Source organism: Clinocottus analis, unplaced genomic scaffold, assembly GCF_023055335.1.
Source record: "Clinocottus analis isolate CAN_PGR_092001 unplaced genomic scaffold, fCliAna1.0.p SCAF_6, whole genome shotgun sequence".
NCBI lineage: Eukaryota > Metazoa > Chordata > Actinopteri > Perciformes > Cottidae > Clinocottus > Clinocottus analis.
The window spans coordinates 7,185,930-7,206,689 of NW_027176218.1; the positions used below are offsets into that span (position 1 = coordinate 7,185,930).

At 40.5% G+C, this 20,760-nt stretch overlaps 1 protein-coding gene across 1 annotated transcript; it reads right to left on the bottom strand.

The window, feature by feature from the left end:
- Nucleotides 1-3,018: 3,018 nt before the first annotated feature.
- Nucleotides 3,019-19,682, bottom strand: alx4b (ALX homeobox 4b). The gene is made up of 4 exons (XM_068603550.1): nucleotides 19,343-19,682; nucleotides 11,947-11,957; nucleotides 4,277-4,393; nucleotides 3,019-3,646 (listed from the first exon to the last, which is right to left on the bottom strand). Exons 1-4 carry the CDS (start codon nucleotides 19,680-19,682, stop codon nucleotides 3,326-3,328), a joined length of 789 nt encoding a protein of 262 aa, XP_068459651.1. The 3' UTR covers nucleotides 3,019-3,325.
- Between the last annotated feature and the right edge of the window lie 1,078 nt (nucleotides 19,683-20,760).

The window sequence follows — 20,760 nt, forward strand, 5'->3', positions numbered from 1 at the left end:
TAATATGTGCACATATTATGTTATCTCTGTTGTAGATAGTTTTCATTATATAGTTTTTCTTGTTGTATATATTGTATTTGTATGAGGATTACCCCCTCCAAATTTATTAGCCATCTAATCGGTCATTTTAAATGTAGTATTAGTCAACTAAGACTTCTTGAGTTGATTTGTTGTTTTTTATGTTTTTCTTCAAGCTGTATAACTTATTTCCAAGAAACTTCTCAGCAAAGATGTTTTAAACATAAGATAGAAAGAGATACTTTTGTGTGATCCTTTGTGGAAAAATTTGAAACCTTCTGTTGGCGACGTTAGCCCTAATTTATATATAGTTTAGTACAGTAAAGAGGGCAACAAAGCACTTCACAATGCACAATGTAGAAATATGTTCAGCATGTGACAAATAAATATCCTATGGCCTTTGAAAAAGAAAAACATTCAACCGTTGGAGATTTATTTATTTCAAAATCACTTCAATATCATCATCAACAAAAACACCAAGTTACTTCTGTACAAACAAATGTCAGGCACCTTAAACAGATGTCAGTGACGCTGTCATGGTGCTAAATATGGACGGGTTTAAAAGACAGTTCTTGAGTGTTGGGACACTGAACCACACGCCTCTGGCTTAACGAAGAGACCGTCCTAGTGGAAGTCGAAAATAATAATTAAAGATTACTTCTCCAACACTATAAGTGCAATAACTTATTGCAATAACACATTATATAAAATCACAATCAGAAGTAGAAATACTTGATTAATAGATAAAAAGCTGCTTAAAGCTATAAGAAAATTAGAAAGCAATTTCAACCTCGGTAAAAGTCCAGAGCAACTCTTCAGAACAACACATTTTTACATTTCTAGGCAATGTTACTGTAATACTTCGATGGAGGTCCATTATTTGACAAATAAGCAAAACAAATGTACAAGCAAAAGAACAATACAATTTATATTGTTCACATTCACGCAATACGACATAACTATGAATTTAAATTGCTTCATTTCAGTAGTATCAACATGGACGGAGCTGCAGAGGAGTGGAGCTACAGGGGACACCAGCGAGGAAACAACTCAAAGTAGGAATTCAGTCACGCAATAAGTTATTTTTGACCACATCTTGTTTTTATCTTTTGACAATAATGTTTGGAATTTTTTGTCCTTACATCAAAAAAAGTCTATACTAATTCAAAATCTCTCTCTGTATTGAATAAATTCATAGCTCAGTTTATGAGGCCTTTGTCTTCTCATTTGATGATATTTGTTAATGTCCTGCCAATAAAACCTCTGTGTAGAATATATTAACAGCATGAACACTTGTGTCATGTTGTCACCTCATTTACTCGCTGTTGACAGGAAAATGATTGATTTGGAGTTAACAACAATTTATTTTTGTCACTGTTTGATATTAGGACAGTTTTTTTTCCTTCCTATGAAAAAAAGGAAAGCTCTTCATTTCTTTCTGCAAGTTAACGGAGGAATTGTAAAGCTGCAGCGATGGATTAACAGAAAATCCAACCACAACAATATTCATAATATTTTTGAATCATTTTTTAGCACAAATGACAAACATTCTCTGGTTTAGACTTGCTGCCGTTCTTTATCTTATGGTAGTAAACTGAATATGTTAAGGTTTGGGCCAACTAAACAAATCATTTGAAGATGCCATTTCGGAGTTTTCTTAGATTGCAATTGCAATTAAAAAAGAAATTCTGGCATTTCGTAGACCAAACAATCAATCAACAAATCGATAAAATTAATCGGAACTGGAAATAGTCATTAGCTGAATTCCCACTCTCAAGCAGGAGGCTGCAGTAGGCACTCGCATGTTAATGATCGACTAGCTTCGAGGAGCAGAAACAGAATCTTCTGCCATCATCCTCCTCGGGGAAAGAAAACGGATATGTAGCCCAGCGGGTGTCATAGAGAGATCAGCCAGAAGTCTAACGAAGCCTGTCTCTACCCTTAGCTTGCAGCCCAGCTCTGGTGACAAGCTTATTCCGACGGGGTAACACACAGAGACACTCCTGCAATCACTGGACATGTTCACCACATTCCTATCGTCCAGCTCCAAAGTCATCACATTACCTAAACAATACAGAATGCTCTTCGAGACGATTGGGGCCACTGATTTGGCCGGCAGTTTCTGGCATGTGACGGATGCTGAGAGCGAGCTACAAATCCCAGAGCACCTTTGCTGAGCCCACGTCTCATGGTGAATTGATTGTTACAGCGTGTGGGACATTGTGTGCACGGCGGCCTAACCGTGTGCGCTGTGATGCGCTACGGTGTTCACGGGGCAGGACGGCTCACTTTAATGCTAACTAAGTGTGTTTATTCCTGTTGGTTGCTGATTAAAGCTGGCGTGGCAAGTTGGTGTTGAAGGCTGCTGCTGTGCGTTGCCAGGCCTTGTCTGCCAGTGGAGACGGAGTTTCCTGTAACCTGAGGCCTAAGCCTAGCAGGGGAACCTGTGGAGGCAGCCCTGGGGGAGGAAATGACACGTTGGTTTGAAATTGCTGCCAATCCAATGCCTGCCCTCCTCCCAGAATAAATTGGCGCAGGCCATGTCTGCTCTCACTCAATTAGACTCTGTTCACTTATTGCATTCAAAGTCTGTCCGTCTTTGCAGGGACATAAACTAAGCACCCCAGGCTGTTTTCTTTTCTAACCAATTATTGTGTCTAAAAGGACAGTTTGCAATGGCAACTGACATGAAAAAAAACAACTCTGTACTCAGATTTGTACTCGAACTCATGTACAGTATGAGATACAAGTCTAAAGTAAGACAAACACAATGAGTGGAGCAGAACGGGTGGTATACAAAATAAGCTATGGGAAGTAAATAATGTGAATCAAGCTTACCTCTGTAAATCAAATACTGTATGCTATTGTTGGCTTTGGCACTGCACTCCTTCATTATATGATAGTGATTTGTAAGTCATATTTATTTTATTGCTTTTCTTACTGAAAACTATCACCATGATGTATGATACCCAGTTTATTTGGGACTAAACCCATATTTCAATGAGACCTGAGAGATCAAGGAATCAAGAATAAACACAATGTCTCAGTAACATCTTCTTCCGAGTCACACCTCTGTATTTCTCTCACTTTCAGCATCTGCTGATTGTCACAGTCACAGTTGTAATCTTGGTTGCGTTGGCCGTTGCAGTGGCCTCTGTTATCTCCACAGTCTCTGCCTGTTCGTTTGACCTGTGTTATCGTTAGTGCTCTCAGGAAGACCCCCTCCTCCCCCACAGCTGCTCAGCTTGCTTATGGCTGCTCCAGAGAAGAGGGCCATGAGGGCGCAGGGTGGTACTGGGCAGAAACCTCATGTAGCCCAAGAGATGGCTGCACTGTGTTCCTTGGCCTTCATACGCAGCGCGGCTATGCTGGAAGACTTGCGGTCTGGATCAAGGTTAAGATCGTAGCCATTGATTCCCCCGCCCATCCCGGGACCGCCGAAGAGGCTGCCCATGTGTGTCTGTCCCATGTGGCTGCTCCCTGGACTGGGCACGCCCAGGAAATCAGAGATGCCTCCAGGACCGTGAGGGTGAGGCGGCATGCAGGAGGAGACGGAGTCACAAGGCACAACGCAGCCCGGCACTGGAGATGCACCACTGCTGCTCCCGATCCACGAAGGGTTCTGGATCTGAAAGGAGAAAAGCAGGAATTATGAGTTAAAGTGGCTGAAATTAATGTTTTTGTACAAAACAAAATCCAATGAAAATGTGTAAGGAGTCACTTGTCGCGATGCACCTACAAAAAACATTCCATGAATCTGCAGCGATCCCCTTTGCAGAGCCATATTGCTAGTTTCAGTTTGTTGTTCAGCTGCCCAGCCCACGACTGAACTGTTTTGGTTTACTTTACAGCTCTCATTGTTGTTAGCTGCAGAAGTCAGCTGTTTTTTTTTTAACACACTACCTGTACACTACCTGCTCAGCACCAAACAGACAGAAAGACACAGTAAGATGCTACCCGGTGTGAACACAATAAAATCTTCACACGCTAAAGGGACTGATATTTCTCTAAGAAGGTGGTCGAGACCAAAAAAGAGCTTAAAGAGATTGAACATTACATTGGACTTGTAATTACATCAACTTGAAAGGTGATATGTTAATGTTATGTACAACTTGTTTCTGCTGCCCTAAAATGCCCAGAGAAATAATGTATTGTGAGTTTTAATAAACTTTGCTCGTATTATTGACTCAAATCTTTCTCTCAGATCATGAATACCTGTGCTTATTCAGTGAGCTGGCTACCACTTCGGTTCATTTACCTGTGCATAGTTCTCAGGCCGAGTTAGTAGAGGCAGCTCGTAAGCAGTAGAGAAATGTGTCCGGACCTGCTGCATCTGGCCGTAACGCTCCCTCTTCCTCCACTTGGCTCTGCGATTCTGAAACCACACCTGCAAAGAAAACAACCCATCAGGAAAAAACAGACCAGCCACTACGAAACAAAAGTTGAATCTACGAGAAAGCTCTCATTGATCTCATATCCCGTGCAAACTCAAACAACCTTTTTTTCTTTTTTGCAAAAGCTAAGCCATCCTTTCCCGAAACTGAACTACATAAAATGAAGATAGTGCAGCAAATAAATTCTGCAGCACATGAAAGTGCAGGCCCAGGTTTTAAGACTTGACGTGTCTTTAAAGTGCCGTCCACACGGAGCTATTGATGTGAACATTTTGAGTCTCCCCTGGTGCTGCACGAATCAGCTCCTCCCTTTGATACACAGGCGTCTGCCTCCCTTCAGGCTGCCAGCGTCGACAGATCCACATCTGGGTCTGTAGCCATTCATAAATCACTCTGGGAGAGGTGTGCTCTCCCCCACATGTCAGCACCACAGGATACAGTGGGGAATCCCTCTGTATATTCCATGAAACCAAAGTTCAACTTTTGACCAAGTATATGCCTTTCTTTGCCCATTTTTGGGATCATTAAGTATTGGATGCTGTATAAGAAGTAGGTTGTTCTTTCATTACCTGCTGACAGACCAACTGCATGCTAAGCCTACTTCTTTTAGCTGTGGAAGGCACTGGAGGAAAGCCGGGCTCAAGGGTGGAAAACAGTAAAAATTGTATCCTGAGAGACATTTCCTGAAATGTTATTCTACAGTCTTGGTATAACTTCTTTGGTCACTTCTCTGTATTCAAGACATATATTGTATGTCTGTCTTTCCTGGAAGAATGATTTGTCCTCTGTTACTACTTTTGAGAGTTCCTCCTCTTATTTCCATTTTAAAGTTCTTTGGGGGAGTTTTTCATTGACCCAATCGAGGTTCTGAGTATTTATAACTGTTGTACTAATGTTGTACAGATTGTAAATCAAACTCTTATGACTGCATGAACAAAATTGACTTGACAAGTGAATAAAGATGAACATTATTGGATAAAACAGCTCCTAGATATTTATATTGTATAACCACCGTGTAGACAATGGATTCCTTGGCACAAGCCATTTATTTTGTTTCTTTTCTGCTTTAAGTTACATTGCTTTATAATTGGTAAAATATTATCTAATTGGACACCTAAGCAGCCTCCAAACTGATGTAAGGCCGAACATGTCTGCTGGTCTAGAGCTGCAATGAAATACATGATCTGTTCCGTTGTAAACTTTTGCTACACTTTTTTTTTAACAAAGTTTTCTCCCATCTCTATGCAAGGGAATAGAGGAGCAAAGGGGGGGTACTGCTTTTCTTCTCGTGTTTATTTGTTGGTTGTCTGCATCTTCTCCTCCCAAGAGGGAAAGTGAAACTTCTTCAAAGAGAAAAGAGAGCAATCCTGCCTTGACATGAGGGTTTGAACTTGGATTGTGGGTTGATTCCCAGACCAATCAGCTTGTGGTTGTCACAGTCCCTGACATGCAATTTCCCCTCAGTCAACCTCCTCAAATCCCCCCTACCATGTCCCTCTCTCCCCACTTCTCTTTTAACTCAAACACAATGGAGTTTAGTGACAAACATGAGCAAACATTATTCCCCATACTAAGTTTTTCTTTTAGGGCAGGAGTGGATTTTTATCAAATGAGATAAGACAAGATAAGCACTGTAACATGCACATGTAATTGTTCTGACATCATTTAAAACAGAAGACCATACATGGCCTCTTGTGGTACATATAGCCGTTCACTGTGTGTTTGCGAGAAGGTGACGTAAAGAAATGTCGTGTGACTCCGACATTCCTCGGGTCAGCCGGTGAGGTTAGAGGACAGCTCACGCTCACAAAGTGGTAAACTGATATCTGAGGTTGTGGCTAAACCCCGATGTCAAGGTGAGGAGTTGTTGCCCTTTGAATTATATCATATGTTTGGAGGAGGGCTCAGAGTCTATGTTATGCTCATCCCTGAGGATTTGAGATCTATTATTGTTTTAGGTTTGTCATGTCTTTCCTTTGGTTCTTTGGTGGTTATTTGAGCTCACAATATCACAGGTTTCCAAATATAATCCTCAATTTAGAGGACCTGATGAGACTGGTGAGTGTAAAACTCGCTCATCAGTACAATTAGTTCTAGTTTTAGTTTCTAGAAAGTCGTGAAACGGTTTCATGTGTTAGAGGATAAGGAATCTCCTCTAACCATCTGGATGAAAAAATATAAAGATTTTAAACTTATTACTCAAGTTGAACCTCTTTTACTAATCCAAGCAAAGATAGTAGCTTCACTCAAATTGTGCAACCTGAACAAAAATGTTAACATTTTATTATTTTGGTTTTTATTGATCTTTCTTTCCAATATCCTATATTTTCCAAAAAAATAACGAGCCACTATTTTTCTTGAGCAAAAACATGTCATTTCCTACTTCCTTGATTAGGAAATACAGTTATAGCTTCTGGAAACGGGTAAAATATTTTTTATTGTGTAGCTGGTGAAGTACATTTTCATTAACAACATCCAACAGTATTTTAGGATTTTGGAAATACTTAATTATTTGAAATAAAATGTGATGCTTCGCTCTACGACTAGGACATAAAGGTAATACATGAGAGGCACACACTCTGGGGCTGAGGTTAATGTTGGTATTCTAACATCGTATTTTAAAGTTCCTTTTTAAAATACATAGTGTTATCTCTTACCGAGCTGTCATCTTAATTGTGATGGATCAAGATCGCCAAACTTGACCCCACCCCCCGTTAAAGCCCAGCCTCTTCTCTCCCACATCAGCCCCTCTCTCCCCCCACTGCCAAACCCTCTCTCCTTGTCGTTCTCCTCCCTCCTCCCTTTTAAGTCAGCGAGGGGAAGTGGGGATATTGGAAAGTGAGATGGGAGAATGTTCAAACTGGAGCTTGTTTTCATTTCATGTTTAATTTCCTGACGCCTAAGCCCTCGGCTTTCCGCAGTTAACCACTCTGACCTTTTGGAGGCGTGCAGACTACAGCAGTGGATGAAGCGTACACAAACTCAGTAAACGCATGCATTTACATACCATGATACGCAAAATTCAAAGTCAGTCATAAACAAATGCAATCTTTTATCCTGGACACTTACACACTTACTGGAGACTTAAAAAACACACAAAAACAATATACGAGCACATATAGACCCCCTTGTCTTGGTTTTTGGGTCCTGAGTGTGTCATGTTTCACAGAGGGTTTGCTCTAGCTTTGCCTTTGAACAGCAGAAGGAATGAGACCCAAGCCAAATAGTTTGGCAGGGAGATCATTCGGCAACATTGTGAAGTCAGATGTGTCCTTTGCGGTTCCACGTCTCTTAATCCCCAGCTTCTAAGTTCGTTAGAAAGGAAAGCTATGATGCTTTTGTTCAAGCAGAATTTCAATTAATACAAAGATTTTTAAATATATTTCTCATAATGACCCATTTTCCTATATGATGCCCAAAAGGATGATATTTACTGACTGAAAACACGTATTACTCTTCTTTATTTTATATAGCAGACTCTACAAGGAAGGTGGCTCAGAGCTCTTGAAGCTCAAAGTGCTTGGCGGTGATACAGTAATTGCTAAAGACGTTGACAGCAAAAGGCAGCTTACAGAGCCATTAAAGAGCTTTATTTATGCTCCAGAGCCAGCAGGCAGAGAGAGAGGAAGAGGGAGAGAGGGAGGGCAGAGTGCACAACTCCAAAAGCAGGCTTTGAAGTCCAGCCGTCTCACCTCATCTCTGTCATCCAGGACCACTGCGATTGATGGACTGCCTCAGCAGTCACTCACACGGCCTCCCTCTCCATGAAAAATAGGCAGTGTGGTGCAGTTCGAGCCTGAGGTTGAGAGCTAATTGTACTAAATAAACTAGTGGCAGCAGAAGTCACAGATGTGATTAAGAAAAACAACCCAACCTTATGAAGACGTTCATCGTCAAACTGGGGAAGAAACTGTAGGACCCTGACATTGGCATTTTGGAAGAAAACATCTGTACTCTAGATTTCAATGGCTGTTGTTCCGGAGATGAAAAGGCTTCTCCAATTGGTTGCCAAGCTCCGAGTGCCCCTTGGTATTCAACAATTGGATATCCCTGGTCTTTGTCTTGACAGACCTTCAGATGAAATTGTGGGGTTTAGTCTTGATTGCGTACATATTTAGGGTCTGATTTTAGAAGTATGGGTCAAACCTCACAGTGACTCAACAGAGTCTGCTGTGTGGCTGTCAGATGAGGAAGTTAATTATATTCATCTGGGGAATAGATGGGTCTGTGTGAACGCAACATGAATGTACTTATTTTACTGTACCACCACAAGGACCAGACCAGGTTCTCTGTCCCTGACTATGTCTCGGACCACGCGTGGAAATTGAAACTGGCATCTCAAAGTGTTTTTTTATATCCTAGCTAAACAGCTTTGATGACTCCTTTTTCTCTCCATGTGTTTTTCCGCCCTCGCTTCAAGAGTTGTGCGGTGAAGAAGTTTGAACATGGTAGTGCTGGGGAGAAACCCTTGGCCTTTGACCCGTCTGCAGAGTCTGCAGCATGTAAGAGCTAAGAGCAGAGAATTCCCTTAGTCCCACCCATCCCACTCTGATCTAAAACTGGCAGCCAAAAAGAGGGATGAGGAACAATAGGCCTTGCTGTCTGCTGCTCCAAACAATCTTTGTCAACATGCCAGTATTAACTCTCCCAGCCCTCTCTGTCTTCTCTCTGAGTGAATATTAGCACGCAAACATTAATGACTATAGTCATTCAACACAACTCTTCAGACTGTCCTCCCAAGAAGGGACGACAGCATTCGTTATTTCAGTAAGTTTTCCAAAATGCCGTATGTTTAGAATGGGAAGAGACAAAGCCTTTAAAGTGCTTGTAGTGATGTTCTTTAGAGATGCAAAATACTGGTTCAATACTGACTCAAACAGCTGACTACGAGCCTGATCTTGGACACCATTATTTCAATAAATAACAATTCCGTATTATGTTGCCACCACATAAAAAGACTTGTTTTCCGTTTCAATCCAGCCCTCTGTTTTTTTTAGTTTATTTGTTAAGCAGGATCATGATAAACCACATGTTTGTTATTGTAACCGTGGCAGCAAAGCCCCCATGACCTTAACAAAGTAGCAATTTTAACCACCATGTTTCCCTAAACCTAACCAAGGTGTTTTTGTGCTTAAACCAACTAAAACTGGATCACAGGATTGTTTTTGTAATGATTTTGGCATATCAGAACACATTTCTCGTTTTGAAGGGCATGGACAAAGTATATATTTTGTTGTTCAGTTTGTCGGACTTGTTGGCTCATGTCAATGCAGAAACAAATCGTTGTTGTGTAACCTGCCGTTAATCCCCTGTCCTCACCTGTACACGAGCCTCCGTCAGGTCTGTCCTCAGTGCCAGCTGCTCGCGGGCATAAACATCTGGGTAGTGTGTCTTCTGGAAAACCTTCTCCAGCTCTTCCAGCTGGTAGCTGGTGAACGTGGTTCGATTGCGTCTCTTCTTGCCTTTGTTGCTCTCGACCTCACTTTTGTCCAGAGGACTGGAAAAGTCCGAGCCAGGCCGCTCACTAAGGCCCTTCTCGCCGGGCGCCTTCAGGTTCAGGTAGCTGCCTTCCATCCCGGGAGCGTCGACACTCTGGGGCAACTCAGTCTCTGTCAGGCCACTGTTGTCTTTTCCTGTAAAGTGACACAGAAAGTGTAGAAGGTTACAATCAATCGTATTATGTTCTTTTAAAGGGACACTTCACCAATTTTACACATGTAGTTTCACTTAGTTTGACAAGTTTGACCAAGGTTTGGAAAGATGTCTCAACTTGACCTTAAGTCTTCAACTGAAAGCATTACACCTTTAAGGTTTGGGGGTTGAATGAAAGACGCTTTCCATTTGCATCACGGGAAATGTAGGATCCAGTGTTTTTGGAAAATTTAAATCAGAACATCTCAGCCTTTGCTGCATACATTTTTACCAATATATCTCTCTCCAATGTGCTGTAAGTACAACATTAAATCACTGAAGAGGCCCTTTAATGCTGTCATGTGGATTGACGGTCCTGCTAAAAAAACTCATAAAACCTACGTTTTGAAGTTTAGACGTTATATACTGTGGCTCTAATAAAAAAGTATTTGAGAAATTTTGGTTTGGGTTGAAGTGTGCCGTTCTTCAAATTTTCATATGAAGCATGAAAAATCTAAACAACTTTCAGTCTGTGTGGCTTCACATGTAATAGAAATCATTTTCTTACCATGATTATATTATTTCAAGCAAGCTCTTACAATCAACTGTAGGACCATTTTAGAGCAGAAAAAATAGATCCACATGTTGTCAATAATTGTCCTATAATTATAGTTACAGCTCTATAATTGGACTATTCAACAGAGCAATACTCTCTTTAAAATGTTGCTGAATAAACCATGGTGCCTTACGTTGAAGTCAGGGAGTGTGTCTGCTCATCATCACGTTTCAACAGCTACATGAAATCACTTTTCTTTAAGCTTACGTCATTTCTGTAATGTTTTTATTTTACGGTTCAAAGGCCCTGTCTGTTCGCAACTAGAGAAGAAATGTCTTTCTCTGTTTGAAAGCCATGTCACTACACATTGGCGTGACCTGTGACACAACCCTTGAAGCTCTCTCCCTCGCATCTCTCAATCACGCCACCTGAAACCCAAGCCACTTAAAACCTGCACCGTCTCAAGCCGTGTATGGCGGGCCTTGTGTACGACCACGCTGGCCCCGCAGCCTTGCCCCGGAGATGTAAACAACATTGTGTTTGTCACCTTCAATTTGGTGAGCGTCCATTTTGTGACAAACCGCGCTCTGTTCCTGTCAGCGCTTGCTAGCTTTTTTGTTTCCTTTTAGGAGATGAAGAAAGCTTTCCCTTCTCCTTCAATAAACAAACAGCTGTGTGAATAAATAAGCTGAAGGGCTCTAGTTGCGGGCCAGTGAGAACAGTGCGCTCTATCAGCCTCTCTGTTTGCATTTTCTGCGTCTGGGCATCTTGAGCGCCCTGTTCTGACTGTATTGGTCTGAAACTACATGATAATGGTTTCTTCCACAGAATCAAAGTCTTGTGCAACACAGCATTAGGTTGGTCCAACATTTGTCTCTGAGTTAGATCAAGTTTAAATGATTAACTTCAGCGTTTTCTTCTTCTTCACTTTGCATTTTTGTTATGGGCAATGTCAGTAATGGCCTCCTGTCATTCTCACAAACCCAGTCCAATGAGGGAAGGAGAGTTGACACCTCGTGGCACTGGTGACTCTCCGGGCCACGTGTTTTAGTGGTTAGTTAGATGACTGAATAGTTTTAGAGTGATGAAGCTAGGCGGTGGCTGTCTGTAACATGCATGTTTGTTTTCATGGATTAGTACGCCTTTGGCTAGCGTGTCCCACAATGAGATGCCAATAGTCATCCTTTCGATACTGCAGCAGCCCTCCCCTGCTCGCTGGCTCAGACTTGCCCCGACAGAGACGCTAATGGAACAACACAGCTCGCCCAGCTGGAGTTCATGACCTCATATCGCTGTGGCCCACCTGTCAGACCCTCTTACAGTCTTCACGCAGGCAGATGTTCTGACGTCAACTACCCCTGCACTGGCCTCTAATGCTAAAGCAATGTGCAATATTTTCTTTCTGCCCCTGGGCAGGAGCATGGCTGCAATGTTAAGAAGTAAGGCAGGTCAACTCCAGGTTCCTACTTAGCATTTGCATCGGTGAGAGAAAATGCCCCTGAGCAAAGCATATATCCTGTAAGGCAAAGGGTACTGCTGGGGGATGGGAAGATGGTGGGATAGTGGGTGAAATTGTTTAAAGTTCTCAGTCTTATACAGATCTATGTCTATCAACTATGTTTACTCTGGAATCAGTACTAATAAGAACATGTTATGAAATAGATTGACGTTTTAGGAATTCCACTTATTTGCTTTCCTACCGAGAGTAAGATGAAACTTTACAATACCACTTTCATGTCTGAATATACTCTAAACACAAAGCTAATTTGAGCAGCTGGTTGGCTAAATTTAGCAGAAGGAGCTAACAATTCATTATTTGATGGTATTGTTCAGAACATAACCCCTGTTTTAGATTAAACCAACAAAACATTAATTAATTACTGAGTTTTAGAAGTGCTGATCGTCGTATTTTGTTACCATTAGACAGAGACAAGCTAGCTGTTTCCAGCCTTGTTGCTAAACAAAGCCAAGTGGCCAGTGTCGACAGCTTCAGCTATAAGCGCCGTATGAGAGCATTGCAGAGCGACACTCATGAGCTAACTAGTGGGACAAGCTAACATGTGGCTATGTCAACAAACCAAGGAGAAGCTCAAATTACACCACACACAGAGCGTGATTTTCTTTGCGTCTTTGCTCAGGTTGATATTACTCAACTATATCTTGATATCTTGACATTACATGTAGTTGTTTGCTATATCAATGCTCTGGATATTGTATAGAGAACCTTTAAGGTTCTCAGCAGACGTATTACACCACAATGAGCACTAGAATCTGTTCCAACTGTCTTGGTACTCCAAATGCATTTCTCTTTTCTCTGTCACGCTAACAACACAGAGTCCTTTGCCACAAACATCTTTCAGTATTCCCGCATGCTGAGCTGTGTGTTTCTGCACACTGTTCTGGAGAACACAGCCATCACACACTTTCTTTTGCAAGCCAAGATTCCACCACGTTGGCTTCAGCTTTTTTGGCATTCAAAGGAATGTGTTTTTCACTATTCTCTTTTTAGTATTTATCAACGTGTATGTAAATGCACTGAATATCACCGGCTGATCCTGCAATTTGCCATTTACGCTGTAACAACCTGCAGACCTCTTCAGTTAGCCGAGGTCAGATTTTTACTAGGGTCGGCAATTTAATCACTGCTGAAAACAGAGAAAAAACATCAAAGTGTAATTTAACTGGTTGTAAAAGCAACAGGACACCCTCTCAGTTTTTATGAAATGGGACGGGGAGGGTCAAGTGAAGCCAAATAAAAGAAACACTATAAATTAGTAACCTGGGGAAGGGTTAATGACCAAACACTAAATAGGGAAGGGAATGCTTTTAAACCGAGCACTCAAAATTGTTCTCTCAAAACACTCAATGCCAACAGCAGTCTGCCACAATAGCTCTCCACTCGTCACACCTTATATGGACCAAATAAAGTTGAATATTCCACTGGCTTTGGTGGCTATTAATTGTATGTTCATTTCTGGTTTTGCAGACATGCTTTGGGCTGTATTATATTTCCTGCAGCACAGTCTAAGACCTGATGTTGACTGTTGTTTCCTCAGTGGAAGGGAGGCTCCCAGATGTTCCTGAGGAGAGATCTATGCCAGTGGCTCACGCAGGAATGCAGATTCCCTGGGAAACCAAAAGATCTTTCTGTTGAGCCTCAGCTCCTGATAAATTGACAATCATGACCTCACTACTGTCATAATACCTCGGGCCGTGGCTGTCACTGTCTCATATCAAAGAGCTCAAAAATGTTATGTTTTTTTTTTTTTTAATGCAAGAAATGCAGTGAGAGCTTACACATTTTCTACTTGACCTTGTGGAGCATCTTGATAAAAATGGTATTTTGGTAAAGTATTTCATTTTGTAAGCTAAATGCATGTGACAAAGTTATATGTATACCTAATACCTATTGGTAATAAATATACCTATACCTCATGTATTGATATCAACAGTCCACAGACCAACCTTAAATCTGTCAAGGTCAAGATCAAATCCGTTTTCAGGCTAATCTTTTAATGATGTCATTGTGTTTTGTATTTGCAATCTTACAAGTTAATTTTGGTTGGGGGATAAACATGGTAAAATGAGGATGGAGAATTTAAAGGAGATTATAGATTATCAATCCTCAGTGATTGGTTAGCCTCTCTCTCTCTTACAGTTTATAAAGTCTATATCATATTAGAATCTCATTTTTTTAAAAGGCATTTTTTGCCTCTTTGGAGAGAAGCTAAAGAAAGTTGCTTTGTTAAGGCAGCGTCAGTAAAAAGCAATTCGGGTTACTTTCCATCTCTGGCTTTTAATAAAAGAATATACATCAAACAAGCAAAGTTAGTCTCGCCTCTGAAACCATGCCGTGAAAGAGAAAAATAACTACTGTTAATCAAGGACCCATCGTAATCATCATACTCTTGTGTTGCCCAGTAGTTTCCATCATTAGTGTATCACACAGTTGGCTTTCTTGACTCATTTTTGCATGACGTGTCAGGCAAGAAGTGTGTGTCCCTTTCTTGACCATAGCACTGTGTGGCCAAATGTTTGCATTATTCAAGAACTCTGACCCATTGATAAGAATCAAGGAAGTCAAAGTAAAAGACATAGCGCCAGCCTCAAAACAAAATGTGCACCAGCTGGTGAATATTTCCAAAGCATCTCTTTAATCTCTCCCGCGTGCGATTTCCAGGTAGGCTGTGTGGCGTTATCTTCCCCTGCAAGAGAGGTGGCTGCAAGTAAATGGAAATGTTGTGTAAGCTGCACAACAGCATAAGCATATGTATATTTGTTGGTATTATTATTATTATTTTGGAATAGTGATAAGAAGAGTTTTTAAGCACTACATTTGGGAAATCCTCCTTGTGAAAGCCACAAATCAGTGGAACACCCTGATGTGGTGAAGAGCTGTGGTTCCATCAACACTTTAAAAAAAACTTTGAAAGATCTGTTGAAGTCTGGTCAGCACTGTACTCATTGAACAAAATTATTAGGGTTGGTATCACTTTTAACATTTTCTTACATTTTCTTTTATTGACTTTTAATTGATTGTATTATTTACTTTTAACAGTTATTATTACTTATTATTAATATACTGTATTATTGCTTGTATTGTGCCCTCTTCCCCCATATAATGTTTTATAGTGTATTTTATCCTGTACTATTTGTTCTTGTTTTATGTTTGTCCTGGTTAGTTAAGGGACTGCAGATGCAAATTAGCAATAGCTAAAATCTGGTACTGTGCATCAAATGGTAATACGTTTATGTTTTAACTGTACGTGGTCCCTTTTAAATACAGATATATATATATATATATATATATATATATATATATATATATATATATATATATATATATATATATATATATATATATAAATTAACTTTTGAGAAAAAGTAACGCGCCATAAAACACAACAGTTCTCAGAGTTTAATGACTTCATTTAATGGCAGGCATATTGCTGCTGCTTCACACACTTATAGTCATTACATTTTAACAAGCCAGGAATTTGGAGCTAGCATTCTCATGACATATTCAAATGTATTCTGGTTCACAGACACACAGCGGCACGATCACTGGTGTCATTCTGGCTTATTGTTAACATTGACACAATGTGTTAGTCATCAGCACATGCATGTCCTGTGACATCACTTCCCCGATCTTCTAACGGAGTACTGTATTGTGACAGGAGGCTTTTAAAATGTTGCCAGGGCTTTTTTGGGGGTTCTTGTTTTAGTTTTCATGTGCAGAGAAAAATGTTTTACATCTCACAGGATGATTCGATATCCCGCTAAATGGAGGAGGGGTTGTTTGAAAGCACAGAGTGATCAAGCTTTATGTTACACATGTTTTTATTAACTTGAAACTGTTATTTTGTGAAATGACAAAGAGGACATGGCACAAACACATTGTACATCAGCAATGCAGAACTCCAAGGCCTTCAAACACAGTGACTTTCACTTTTCGGTGTTAGCCTTAGCTCCAAAAACATTCTTTCCAATCAAAAAAGAAAGAGTGAGTATATGTTTCATAATAAGTTAATGTTGCTGCAATCTGTATCAGGGATGAAAACTGAAAATTATGAACAATTAAGAAGCAGAAGACTCCTACATGCAAAGTGTCTCAAAGCCATCGAGTGTGCACGTAAACAGTCATTCCCAAACGTTTAGGCAAAACCCTCTTATTTCAAGCCCCTCAAATCATTACCCAATCTCAATATCCATTTTTGACTCAATGCTTATTTGTACAAGGTGTTGTTGACATAGGGTTATGTAAACCAGTCCCATTTTGTCATCTCAGGCACTCTCTGAAGCTTTGGAGATCTGATGTTTGGGGAGTATGAATAATAACCATAGGAGCCAGTAATGCACATCTGCTTTAGATTAATGCGGACCTCTCCTGCAGTGCTGACCTGCATTCCTCAGCACTCGATCAGCTCCAGGGGTTTTATTTCATTCATCGCTGTGAGCAGGTAGACGGCTCCATCCCTGCTCTCGCTGTGGGACAGTCTCGCTGATTAACATGCACTCAGGGAAACAAACCCGCCAACCTGAGCCACTACTGTGCAGAAATATGTTCCTACACTCCTCCAAAGACAATTACATTTTTGTTTTTGATGAACGTTAGGAATCGGTTGGGGCTAAATAGGACTTTCATTCACACAAAACAACATATTATGTATGAATAGTATGAATAAGAATGAATCGGAGAAGTTTTTGATAATATTTAAATGTGCATTTTAGAATTGCTTTCAAGCTCTTAAATGTTCATATTGTTTACAGATGAATCTTAGTTGCATTGGAATAAAGTGATTTTAAGTAAATATTCTGCAAAAAAGTTTGGAAGCCCTCTCTATTAAAAGGTGTTAACATCTTGTACCAAATGCCAAACATATGTCCCATTATCTTTTAAATTAACACTATATAAATCCACATGATTGTCTTTTCTTCTCCTATTATTAAATGTAAATATTAACATACCAGATATATATTGATAGCATATGTCTTGTCTACACATTATTTTCCTAACGTTTTGATCACAACATCCCCAGAATGACATTGCGACCAAATGTTGGGTTGCTTCATAAACAGTATTACAGTTGCCACACAGAAAAGTCCCTTCGGTTTTGAAAAGTCCTTTGTCATCATGATGGAGATAAAGCGTCAGCATTGAGCAATATATCTCCCATTGAGGACCACACAAAACAACACAAGCCTGTTGACGCCTGAGACTTTGGCAGGAGCCCAAAGCATCCTCCTCCCCAGAGCCACGATGCATTCATCTGGCTGCAACATTTTCAACGATAACATTGCAGAGCTCTCCTCGAGGGAGGCAAGTTACATTTAATGATGGTGTTTAAATGGTTCTGTCAATGCACTTGCCAAATCAATTCACCTCAGTGTAGGGGGATCCAACCTGTGTGCACGCATTGCTCTCAGACTCCAGAAAAAAATGTGACAGTTCAGCTTATGAGCGACTCCAGTTGTTTCTTGCAGGGAGTATTTTGAGAAAGTGTTGGCTCGGCATAACAAACAAATAACTTGTACTGCAATCCTTACTGTCACTGAGCAGAGGGCAGTTCATTTTCATTTGTTACACTTCATGTTTATATTTACTCATATGAACAACTAGCATTTATTTAATAGGGTTTGGCAAGTTCAGTCCCTGTTGTTTTCTTTCATGGGGATTAAGTTTAGAGACTGAATCTTTTTTTCCAGCAGGAATTATCGATTAAAATGTCTATTTATTGGTTATTTCAGCCACGTTGATAACAGCCGTTTTCTTCTGTAACATCATGATAAACATCTGGACCCTGAAATATATGTAGGCGTTACTCAAGAATGTATATATATATCGGATGTTTTTCAAGGATATAATACATTGAATAAAAACCTATTATGCTGAGTACATTTTTCTGTATTCTTTTGTAGGCTGCGGGTCCTTTCCTGCGGAGCTGATGTCAAACAGAGTCCACTTCTTCTGCTCATTGACAGGGTTTTGTCTTTTTTATTTTAAGCCTCACATCTCATAAAACCCAGTAAATGAATTGTTTTCTAAACGGAAAATTAGTTGTACAACGAATTGTCAGAAGACAAGCAATAAAGCTTTTGTTTAAAATGAATACTTTTGTCGGGACGTCCACGCACTCACTAAATTCGTCATTGACTCGACAAATTGTGAGGTCTCGGCCTTTAACTACTCCATTAAATAAATGTGGAGTCCCTTCACTCTGGAACCAGTTATTCTATTTGTCATCAATTAATCACTCGGGCTCAAATTAAAACCACGCTATGAACACGTGACTACGCTAAATAGTGCAGTTGAAATATTTAGTTTATTTTTACTGCATGGTCTTTGATTCTTTAGGCGTGCTTGCATTTGCGGGCGTGCCTCATGTCTATATATGCTCGCAGTTCTTATTTGAATATGAAAATAATTCATCATGACGTTTCTACTGTTCGGGAATGACGTGAGTTTTACTGTGAGATTAGTGAGATGTTGCGGTTTCAGGGTGAACTTATAAGTGGATTGAAACATCCAAGATATGTACACAAATGGGCAAACATCCTTTTAAAAATACATTTTCAATAACTTGTTCACCTCTTTGTTTTAGCACGCATATCTTATAAAGGAAATACATTATGGCTCATCTTGCAAGCTGGTAGGAAATCTAATCTCTCCCTGGAATACAATTCAAATGTATTGTTTAATTATTAAATGTTATTATCCTTTTAGATACTTTCATGCGAATGTTCACGATTTTCCAAAGTTTTTAAGAGTTGTAAGTTATGCAACTAAACAAATGTTCCACACAAATGTTTTTTTTACTGTCATCGCTCACAGATTCCCACAATATGAAACGGCTAGTTACATTAAATATACATTTACTCTAGAAATATACATGCGTGTGTGTGTGTGTGTATATATATATATATATATATATATATATATATATATATATATATATATATATATATATATATATATATATATATATATATATATGTGTGTGTGTGTGTGTGTGTGTGTGTGTGTGTGTGTGTGTGTGTGTCTAATGGGAATCTTTGTGGGTTCACCCTCTTCTCCTCTAAGCTCGTCGCTTCATACTGACTTTTAGATTCTCTATTAAATCACTACAGTACATGTTCATTATTACTTGCAAACGTCCCCGCGTGTCGTGCATTTCCCTTGAACCCAATGCCGGACACACTGGCTCATACAGTCGCGCTGTGTTTCCCTCTCATGTGCACTCACCATAGCAGGGAATCAGCGTCCCGTTGTGTCCGCTGTCCGGGTGCAGCTTGCTGCCTTCGGGCGGAGTCTTGCAGGTCGGCCGCTGCATGAAGAGCTGGTACTTGTTGAAGGTGCTGTCCTCCGCGCCATCCAGCGACTGGCACTCCGGCTGGAAAGGACTCCGGGACTTCTCTCCGTAAGCCTGTCCTTTACCCGGAATGAACGTGGGGCTGTATTTGGTTTCAGTGGTCTGAAAAGTCCTGAATGGGTTCACCTGGTGATCCCTACCTTGCGCAGTAGACGTGCTATAATATGAATCCATCGATGTCATATCGCAGTATGAGACGCACGCTGCGTTCATACCTAAAAAAAAAAGTTATATTTAAAAAAAAAAAAAAAAAAATCCACACGGTTCTTCTTTCCCTCCCCTTCTTTCTCGACAGCAGATATTCTCCCCGGATTCTCATGCACTGACAAACTCACACTGACGCGCTCTTGCAAACACACTCTCACGCTGCCGCATCTGGGACTGGTTAAAAAATGAATCAGATGTTTTCCAGAGACTGCAGACTGAACAAATGCTAAAAGCCCCCTGAAGGTTTGTCGGGGTAAAGAGAAATGCCTTGCTCAAACTGATGCCGCCTCAGTATCCTACAGTGTATCTGACACACACACACAGACACACACACGCACACACGCACTCCGACCTTCGGGCTCCACACACATCTGAAGTATATAGGCCCACACCGAGCTCCAGCCCGCGCTATTATGCAGCCGGTGGAAATGGGAGGTCAGGCTCAGAAGGGGGGAAAGCTTTTTTGGGAAACACGCGGGAGACACACATGACATTAATGTAATTAGAGGATGAATATAACGTCTTTGATTCCTGCTGTTACATGACGGAGGACCCGAGCCTCATGGCTTTAATTTCTTTATATCAATCTTTAAGGCATTTAAAGTGGTGTTTCCATCTCTGGAGTCACATTTTGTTATTATCATGTGTGTTTAAGGAAAATCAAATGTGTGATTGCTTTGCCTCGTGCATGCAGAAAGAGGACCTTTAGAATTAATAGTAATTGGAAGGATCAAGCCGGGAATTTGGACCAAACACTGCTTAATGTTAACCAATAATGAGCTTAAAAATATAATACATGTTTACGTTTGTTTTAGAGACCCATTAAACCAAATGACTTTAACCTTCGGTCTGTCATTGGGGATTTATCCACTTGTCATGATGGAGATTTAGAGTCCATCACGGCAACACATTTTCAGCACTGCAATTTGAGAATTGTCGACATAATTAGAAATTAATTGTGAAGCCCATGATGCTCATTGAAATACTTGGCTTCGTGCACTTCCACAATAAAAAGCCGGGCCAGCAATTCCCCTTTTCGCGCCTATAAAACCGTAAATTACAGCGCAAATTATTTATAGGAAAC

Bases quoted from the DNA above. Each gene is read 5' to 3' on its own strand.
- alx4b (XM_068603550.1), bottom strand. From the start codon at position 19,682: ATGAACGCAGCGTGCGTCTCATACTGCGATATGACATCGATGGATTCA. The intron at 3,647-4,276 runs GTAAATGAACCG...TTCTCCTTTCAG, and splicing joins GGCCTGAGAACTATGCACAG to ATCCAGAACCCTTCGTGGAT.